The sequence below is a fragment of the Desmodus rotundus genome, chromosome 5 (assembly GCF_022682495.2).
Source record: "Desmodus rotundus isolate HL8 chromosome 5, HLdesRot8A.1, whole genome shotgun sequence".
NCBI lineage: Eukaryota > Metazoa > Chordata > Mammalia > Chiroptera > Phyllostomidae > Desmodus > Desmodus rotundus.
Genome location: NC_071391.1, coordinates 43176830 through 43187394, shown reverse-complemented (window position 1 = coordinate 43187394; position 10565 = coordinate 43176830). Strand labels below are relative to the sequence as shown.

General features: G+C 36.8%; 1 protein-coding gene across 1 annotated transcript; it reads left to right on the top strand.

The window, feature by feature from the left end:
- Positions 1-5575: 5575 nt before the first annotated feature.
- LOC112298458 (olfactory receptor 56B34) lies at positions 5576-9571 on the top strand. Its single transcript, XM_053925176.1, has 2 exons — positions 5576-5621; positions 8576-9571. The coding sequence occupies exon 2, from the start codon at positions 8606-8608 to the stop codon at positions 9569-9571; it is 966 nt and encodes a 321-aa protein (XP_053781151.1). The 5' UTR covers positions 5576-5621; positions 8576-8605.
- The last annotated feature ends 994 nt before the right edge of the window (positions 9572-10565 follow it).

The window sequence follows — 10565 nt, the reverse complement described above, 5'->3', positions numbered from 1 at the left end:
AATGTGTTCACAAAGTAACCTCACTGGAACACCATACAGGGGTTAGGAAGGAACAGGTTGCAGCTCTGAAGAGGCCTGGATGGTAAACATGAGGAACGATGGCCAATAACATCAGGAAGGCTTTCAGCCTCACTAATCAAAAAAAGCATATGAAAATTATGATGAAATTTCCTATTATTGGGCATGAGTAAGAGAAAAAATGAAACCTTCTAGAGCAGTGTTGCCACTCAGGGATTGACACACTTATACAGCTACCATTCTTTGAGATATCAGATACACAAGGAAACATTCATTTAACTTTGTGGTAAAGTTTTCTCCTTAGGGAAAGAAGAAAACGGTCTTAGAAAATGCCCTTAAAAAGTAGTTCCAATTATTCAAAGTAAATTAAAATTTAACATTTGTACATATAACAAAAATGCATGCTTCTGAAAACAAGAACTCTGGATTACATTCATGTTGCATCTTCCCTGACCTCATTACACAACTTTGCCCTTAATATGGGTAGATACTTCATAAGCAATTCATTCCTGATACAGTCTGTCAGGAGGCACAGGTCTTCTGAATCCAGTATGTCACAGGAAGTATCCTGGACCATGGTCTGGAGAATGACCTCAGGAAGTCTGCATGTGATTTCACCTTGGACAACAACCTCTTAGAAGCAGCACTGGGACAGAAGCAATGTCAGAAACCATGAGCTCATACAGAGCTGCTGAGAATGTCACCTGGTGCAGGTGTTCTACACAACAGTCTGGTAGCTTCTTGAGTGGTTGAACAAGAGTTACCATGTAACCCAGCAATTCCATTCTTAGATACCTACTAAGATAAATTGAAAACATATGTCCACACAAAATTTTGTACATGAATGATCATAGAGACATCAGAATAGCCAAAAACTGAAAACAGCCCATATATACCTCACCCGACAAGTGGATAAACAAAATGTGATATATCCACACAATGGAATAGTATCCAGGCAGAAAAAGTAAAAAAGTACTGACACATGCTACAACCTGGATGAACCTGGAAAATATTATGCTAACTGACAGAAGCCAGACAGAAAAGAGAAATATTTTGTGATTCTATTTATATGAAATGTCCAAAATAGGGAAATCCATGAGGACTAAAAGCAGATAAGTGATTGCCATGGGCTAAAGGAAGGAAAAATGGCACAACTACTTAAAGAGTACAGGGGATTTGAGGGTGTTGAAAATGTCTATAATTAGACCTGATAGCTGCACCACATTGTGCGTGTATTGGAATCTACTGAACTAAACACTTTATAATGGTGAAAATGCTGAATGGTATGTCATGTAAATTGCATCTTAGTTTTTTTAAAAGCCAAAGTATCTTCTTGAAATGTCTCTCCAGTCTTTTCTACTAAAAAAGTTTACCATCATTCCAGCTGACAAAGGTGTTTAAAGGGCTCAGATCCACTCACACAGAGCAAGCCAAAAAGTATGAGTTTATAACTTAGTCACAAAAAGTTCACTGCCAGCATGGTATACAGCTCTGATTAGTCAATTTCCATACACACCCTTTTATGCACATTCAAATTCCCATACAACAACAAAACATCTCGACAGTTCTATTTTAGAAGATACAGCTATTCTTCACAAAAAGAATTCTCACCTTTTCCCCAAAAATAACCAAGATGCACAGTCCAGCAGTCATTGTAAGCAATGCTGCGTATGTATTACTTATTCCACAAATGGAGTCATAGTCACACTGAATGTCTTTTTGCTTAAAGACAAAACTGTAAAGTTAATTTCTAATAACATGTATAAAATATAAATGTAAATGAGAGAGAAGAAAATGGCTAGCATTAGAAATAAAAGTTTGCACATAAAAACCAAATAGAGAGTATTCAAAGCTACTACACTTCTAATTTTTATAATAGTTCACATCACAATTGATATGTATTATATTTCCCCCAACTCTGTCCACACCTGGTAGAGTAACTAAAATTTTTATTCCTTAATGATCTGAATTCTCAGTCATCCTGCTAAAGGTTTAGCCTCTTTAATCATTAGTATATTTTCTATTAACCCATCCTATTGGGCATGGAAGTACAAGGAGGTACCTCAGAGAATGCCCTGGGTCTCCCAAACAGTCTACTTGTCTCCACAGTCCAGAAGCAACCTAATTTCCATTTTGGTAGTTCAAATTCATCACTCCAGATAATAGATCAATCTCTTCTCTTCTTTGGATTCATGGTGTAATACAGTAAAGTTGGCCCCTTGATGTGAAGGTACATAAATACAGGTTGCAAATTCATATCTTTTCTGTTCTATCCTCTGATGATATTTGAAGCATTTTCTTTCCATTACAAAAAAAGGAAATTGAAATTCAGAATACGTGCCTATCCCAGTCAGGGCTCATCAATACCCTCCTGGGGCCAATGAAATCCACTTGCTAGCTTCACGGCAGTCCAGACAGTGGCCCCAAATGATCTTAACTTACTGGATGTCCCTTTTGACAAACAGAACAATTTTGAGCTACAGAGGGAGTCAGTGGATGACACTGACTACTCATCCATCTACTTATTTATTGGCTGTCAGAGCATCACTAGAATGGCCTCATGGCCACTCATCTCACCTATTCAGGAAGAATCCTCCAAAAAGTGGGTTAGAGCATCCACCTGTTGATTCTATTCCACTTCTGAATTCAGAAGACGGTTTTTCTGCTGAGCTCCTCTAAAAGTCTCCTTTTCTAAAGTCATAATATTCCATAATCTTGCACACAATAATGAGATTCCTCTTATTATTGTCATCCATTTTAGACTACATCACCATTCCATTCAAGATCATACATGTATTTCTGTCACTATAATTAAGTTCATATAATGTCCTGAAGAAACCTGTTGAGCAGATTCACCCTTCCTTTCAGCAAGTTCACTGGTGAAAACTATCACAGAAAACAGACTTTCTCAGAGCACATGACATTGTATCAGAGATGGTAATTTTCGGTATTTATAGATTTTTCTGAAATACCATGTGATTTCAGCTGTAGAGAATAAACCTACCTGAGAAATGCTTGCCAGTGTTCTTCCTTTGGATATCTATATCACTTCTCCCCATAGAATTTTCTACACTGTCCTGAACTGTGGGGGGGGGGGCTCCACTTGCAGGGCCCACCTCTCCCAGCCACCATGGATGAGAATAAGTCTACCAAGACATGATCTGCTTGAGGAGGAAAGGTTGCCAATCTCTCAAAGGAGAAGGGCCAAGAGCCTTTTCCTCAATGGGCTTTTATTGGGTTCAGTTTGCACAGGAATACAGGTGAAGCTCATCAATCATTGTCAGGCAGTAAGTGTCAAACGATAGATAACAAACAAAGAACTCTGAGGGCTTATTCTGAGTCAGGGTCAGATACCTAAAGGGCTATAAAACTTTGGGAAACAAACTCATTTCGTGCTTTATCAGAAAATTGAAGGCATTCTTAGCAAAGCAGGTTTCACAGGGTTTTATGTATTCCTTCTTAGGCCTGATCATCCTGGGGAATCCACCCTTTCTAGCACAAGACTGCACCGCCCTCTCTCATTGTTTCAGGCTTAAGTCAGGCAGGGCAAGTCAGGCAGCCAAGAGATTAGGAGACCTCTTGCAGACAGAATGAGAACTCAGGTTATGTGAAAGCAAGGGGCAAGCGTCCAACACCCCCTTTTTCTATAGTCCCCCAAGTCCTTCCCTGAGGGCCTCTTCGTGACCATGCCTGGCTTAGGTCATCCCTCCCTTAAGGAATCTTACCCGTCATTGGCTAACTGGTCAAGCTCAGGGCCAAGCAGGGTGAAGTAAAAGTGGGCAGAGGTGGTGCCCCTGCCAGGGAGATAGGCCTTGTCTCCTTAATGGCTTATGGTCCCAATGTCTCTCACTCAACCTTAGCCATGGGGGTTTACAGCTTCTGAAAGCAGGCAGGGCATTTCCCAACACTGAACAACACATTATTATTCCCAATCCTTCTTGGTTGTGACTTCACACTTTTATCAACATATAATGTTTTGTTACCCAACTTAAGAATGTAAGTTACTATAGTTCAAACAGAACTGCTTTCTTGCCAACCATGTTCTTTGACAGTCAAGAAGAAAATTTCCCAAATGTTCTCACAAATCAGTGACTTTCCTTGGCTATACTTGGCAATAATTTATGACTTAATATAGCTTAATTTTAGTAAGCTGAAGCTCACCTTGTATCATCTCACATTAACTTAATATTCAGTTTAACAAAATTTACCAACTTAATTTCTGTTTAACAAAATTGCTAAAACATCAAGTATATTAGCTGTGGCAAAAATAATGCATTTTACAAATTGATCAAAATGTATAAAGTATTTTATCTCCAAAAATTATTAATAGGACTATCATTTTTATTTTAATTTTTTTGAAATTAGCTCTCAAAACATCTCCCACTTACTTTTATGTTGCTTAAAAAGTGACACCAGAAATTCTAATAGCAAACATTACTAGAAACACAATAACATTCAAGAGAGAAGGGCAAAAAAATCATTGGATATGAATACCAGCATCACATTTTGAAATTAGTCTAGACTTCTCCACAACTCAATCTCCTCAATGTTTATTCACCTATTTGATAAATGTTCATTAAATTACTGCTACATACTCACATCTAGCCTTGGCGCTGTGAACAAAAATGACAAAAGAGCATGCTCTCAGGGAGCTTACATTTTACTATGAGAGAAAGAAAAAAAACAAATAAGTGACTTCATATGTGGCATGTCATGATATGTGCCATGGCAATAAATGAAACAGAGCATGATGGAGTGAAGTGCTGCTGTATTAAATCAAATGATCAGAGGACGCATCTTTCATTCAAGAGCATTTAATCAGAATACAACTTCAATATTACTTTCTTGTGCCATTAAATTAACACTAAAAATACAATATATAAACACATAAAAGGCAAGAGAGGCAAGTGGTTCGAGAAGAAGAAACTGATAGACACGGACCAATATGGAGAGGACCCAGGTAAGATTAACTTCTAAAAAACATCTATTATTTTTGGCAATTTGAGGTCATTAGCAATTTCTATGTGATGTTGAGACAAAAATTAAATTGCAGAGCAATAAGATGTATGTAGAGAGTGAGGATGAAGAAGCAACATAAAGGGTTGCTCCCAACATTCGTGAAGCAAGAAATAGATAAAGGCAAACTTTTTCTCTCCCTTTCAATCTTTATAAAGCATATGGAGTGAAGATATATGTTGAGATAGGGAGACTTCAAAATCTTCCTATGAGGAGAGGCACTATTCATCAAATAAGGCTGAATTCCTCCCTCAAGATGCTGGAGCAGCCCATCTGGTGGGCTCACCTGGGACTAAAACTCAACGGATCTGCTCCCAGGTATACTTAGCTAATCCCTAAGAGCATTTAGGTACTATCCCCACTCCATGAAAAAAATACCCTGGAGGATGCTTGGAACAGATCAAGGAGGGCCCAAAGAGCAGCACAGCGGGCATATCAGGAATCTCTTTCATAGAGAACCCCAGACTCCTGGGGTGGCAAGCTAGGAGAGGAACAAAAAACTGAACTCGGGCAGCTACTCCAGGAGAGCAGAAGCATCTACAAAATGCATTGCAGCCTGAGAGCCCCTTCAAACCCCTCCTAAAGTAGTAAGTGAACCAGGCAATGATCTGCTTCTTGAGAGGTGAAGAGGTGGATGTGTCCCATGTTCCCGAGATTCTGTCCTGATTTCTGAGTTTGATTATAGGGCTTATATTTGGCTTCCACAGTTGACTTTCTTAGTTGACCTTTATGACCTCTCTTCTCTAGGGCTCTTCACTTTATCAGGGACTAAAACCTGTGATTAGGAGACAGGACAGAAATGAGGCTGATTTTTAAGATTGTCAGTGAATAAATAATAAGCCAAAGGATCTAAAATAATAAATTCTAGAACAATACAATAAAAATAAATAAAATAAAAATTTAAAAAATAACAAAATAAAATAATAAATTCTATATCCAAGACTCTCAGAACAAAAACAACTGCAAACAAGACTGCTTTATTACATCTGGCAGGAAAAAAGATATTTAAAAAGGCAGCATATTTAATGTAACTTGTAGCTGAACTCCCATTTAATTCAACGCCCAAATAAAAAATGTTCTCCATCATACTTATCTTATGTTGGTAATACAAAAAATCCCATGTTTGCTGAAAATATTAACCATCATAACAAGAACAGAACAGAGGTACAAAATTTTAATGAAATTTTATTTAGGACTAATAAAAAGGAATAGGGGGGTCCACATTTACAAATCAGAAACTTTATAGTAAATCTGTCAACTTTTTTTTCAAATTTAATCTACAAATATAACACATTCCCAATCAAAATGTAAGTTTAAAACTCAACTTAGAAATTCTAAGATTAATATAAAAAATAAACACATAAAAGTCACTTTAAAATCAAAGGGAAAAATTAAAGGAATAAAAATATAAAAATCTATTAATTTCCTTATAAATATTAAAACTTTTTAGTTTGATATCAGCACAAAATTAATCAGAAGGAAATAGAAACAGTAGATTGCCCAAAAATAAAATGTATTTATACAAAAATTCACTGTGTGACCAAAGAAAAGCATAATAATCATTTGGGGAGATATATAGGAGCCATTGTTTAATTATTTGAAATAAATTCATTTACATACCTCTCATGAACAGCAAAATTAATTACGTGAAAATAAATTGTGTCACAAAACCAACAAGTCCACCATTAAAAATAAAAGTCATATGTAAGTGAATATTCACCCAAATTTTGAGTAAAGAATGATTTTTAATATCTCCTGTTTGGATAATGGAATGCTTGGAGAGTTTGATGATGGCTAAACAGATTCTTCCCCAGAATGATGCAAATACAGACAAAAATTTCCCATGTCAATTTAGGAAGTTTACAGACTTCCACAGAGACCATTCATAAATTTTTGGTTAGAGTTCCATTTAAGCTTAAAAGACATAGAAAGCACATAAAAGAAAAATAATGTAAGTATGATTTTTAAAGGTAAAACATATATCCAAAATTATATAGCAGCATCATATAAACAAAACAAAATTTGGGGAAAATGTTATAAAACTATATGATAACACTTAGTAACTGTTGAAAATATAGGGTATAAAAACTTAAAATATATCTAAAAGAGTTTCCCAATGAATTGCACTATGTTACAAAAAGCACAGAATGAGGAATTCTACTGATTCCTAAACATTTGACAGACTAAGGTATTTTTCACAAATAAAGGTAACAAAGAGAATTCTCAGATATTGAAGGATTCCAAAAGTAAAAAGTCCACATATATATTTTTTTGCCCATAGACACTTTATGATTCAAATACTTGAAAATGTTCTACAATAATTCAAGAATGAACAAAATCAAGAATGGAAGAATGGGAAAAAAAAAAAGAAAAAAGTATTAAAGAGCCAAGAATGAGCCTAGAAATTACTTAAGCAAAAAAAGCTAAATGTCTGTGATAAGTGCCAGCTGTATTTTCAACCTATGCCACACAAAAATCTGGAAGTGGTCGGAAGTTTGGGGGTAATTTTTTTCCTTGTATATTTTATTAATAAAATTAACCATTTATAATTTAGCTTCCAGTATGACTTTATGATTACTTTTATAATCAGAAGATGGAGTAAATGGTATTCTGAAAGGGAACTGGGAGTTTTTTTGGCTATTTTACGGAAACAGTGCTGGTATTAATGCAAAAGCTTAAAATTTTGCTGAAGATTTCTCAACTTTTTACTGTTTTCAATGTGATTCTTATCTAGACAAATCATTCACCTCTGTATGTCAATAATGTCAATTATACCTGTTTGGTGAACATTAAGTGAGATCAGAAACCATTTCCCTACCACAGGCACTGTTTAAAAGAACAGTGTGCCCAGGGTTGTCACTGTGGCTACTTATTGTCTTCCTGAAGATACTCATCAGTGGGAAAAGCTTCTCTGCTCTCTAACCTTACCTCTTGAAAATTTGGGTTTTTTATAAGATACATGTTTTCTGCTTTGTGTTTGTGGTCCCCAAACATTAAAAAAAATCTACCCAGAATGTCAAAAAAAGACAATAAATCTTCACTTTTATTCTCCTAACATTTTTATCAGAGAAACTATTTTATTTTTTCTGTTGTTCTTTTTATTTTTAATGAATTTATTGGAGTGGCATTGGTTAATAAAATTATATCGGTTTCAAATGTACAATTCTATAATACATCAACTGTACACTGTACTGTGTGTTCACTACCCAAAGTCAGGTCTCCTTCCATCACTATTTATCCCCTCTTCCTCTCTTTTACCTTCCCCCACCCCCCATTCCCTGTGGTAATCACCATACTGTTATCTGTGTCTATGAGTTTGATTGTTTGTTATTTTGATTTTAGTGGGATTTTTTTTTTTGCTCACTCCCTTTATCTTTTTCTGCTGTTCTTCTCTGAACTTTTCTTAAAGGTTTCAAGTAGGTTGAGGACACATTGCGTTAAAACGACTGGCCTGTTATGGATGAATCTTATACCTCTGAGACAAATGTTGACCCTCAGCTGAGCAAACCAACATCTATTTTTGTTTCCCCTTAATTTTCAGGTAGATGCTGAGAAGAAGACATCACACGAGATGGACACCACCCTGAGTATAATCAATAGTTCAAGGTTTCAAGTGTCTGAGTTCATCCTGATGGGGCTCCCAGGCATTCACGAGTGGCAGCACTGGCTCTCCCTGCCCCTGGCTCTGATCTACACATTAGCTCTTGGTGCCAATCTGCTCATCTTGATCACCATCCAACGTGAGCCTTCTCTCCACCAGCCCATGTACCATTTCCTTGGTATCCTGGCTGTAGTGGACATTGGCCTGGCCACCACCATCATGCCCAAGATCCTGGCCATCTTCTGGTTTGATGCCAAAGTCATCAGCTTTCCTCAGTGTTTTGCTCAGATTTATGCTATCAACTCTTTTATGTGCATGGAGTCAGGCATTTTTCTCTGCATGGCTGTGGATAGATATGTAGCCATTTGCTATCCCCTTCAGTACTCCTCCATAGTCACTGAGGTTTTTGTGATCAAAGTCACAGTATCTATGATGCTCAGAAATGTTCTGTTGACCATTCCACTGCCTATATTGGCTGCCCAGCGACACTACTGCTCCAGAAATGAGATTGATAATTGCCTGTGCTCTAACTTGAGCGTCATCAGTCTTGCCTGTGATGACATTACTATTAATAGGTTTTATCAGTTGGCCTTGGCCTGGGTTGTGGTTGGGGGTGATATGGGTTTGGTCTTTACATCTTATGCTTTGATTATTCGCTCAGTGATGAGGTTGAACTCTTCTGAAGCAATATCTAAGGCCCTGAATACCTGCAGCTCCCATCTTATCCTCATTCTCTTTTTCTACACAGCCATTGTTGTGGTATCTGTCACCCATCTGGCTAGAGGAAGGTTTCCCTTTATCCCTGTTCTCCTCAATGTGATGCACAGTGTCATTCCTCCGGCCTTGAACCCTATGGTGTATGCTCTTAGGACCCGGGAGCTGAGAGTGGGCTTCCAGAGGCTGCTGGGTTTGGATGAGAATGTGTCAAGGAAGTGAGCCAACTTTAAATGATGTAATTCTATAATTGGTATTACAGACAAAGCACAAGATTCAGAGTACACGAGTCTGGGGTTAAAATTTCACGACTTTTAATTGCTAGGAATGTTGAGTCAGATTAATTCATCTATGTTGTATAGCATACTTGCAAGGCACTGTTGTAAATGCATCTAATTGCCATAATAGCTTTATGAAGCAACTACAGTTGTTACTTATACATTTTGCACATGAGGCAAGAAAGTTGAGAAACTTGCCCAAAGTCAAGTGGGAGGAAGTTGCAGAGTGAGATTAGAAACCAACCAGTCAGGCTCCAGAGTCTCTGCTCTTAACCCTTTCTCTCTATTCCAACTCACTCCTAATTTTTAAAAATGTCAATTAAGATGACAATTAAAAGAAATTATATCTAAGTGAAGTTATATATCACTTCTCTATTAATACAAAAAATTCATTTAAAATTGTCAGTGATTTTCCTGTCTGATGATAAATACAGCAGATTTAAAATCCTCTAGAAAGAATCACTCCAGAGGATACTCTTAGTTATATAAACGAGGAATTTGACAGAAATTGTTTTGTCACTTTACAAACTCTTTGCCTATTTATGTGTTAATTTGCATTCAACACTAAGAATATTTCAACTACTATTTTTTATTTCAACATTACTTGAGTTTCTCTAATAACTTAAGAAAATTCCAATGAGGTCTTATGGTTTATTGGCACTATAAAGGACATCAAAATTCTCTGAAGTGGAACTTTTCCTGTCAGAGAAACAACATAAATGGATAAGAAAAAGAGAAGTAGGTAAAATTGTTTTTTTTTAACTTATTTCAGTGCCAAAGTATAGATCGGCAAGGGTGAAATGTTGGCTCCAGGATATGTGGATTACAAGTTTACCAGGCTCTCCTGACCCAAACACATGACATTATGGCAAACTTTGGGAAGAAAAGCCTAACTGTGCCAATAAACTTGGAAGCCCAACAGTGAGGGCCATCAAGAT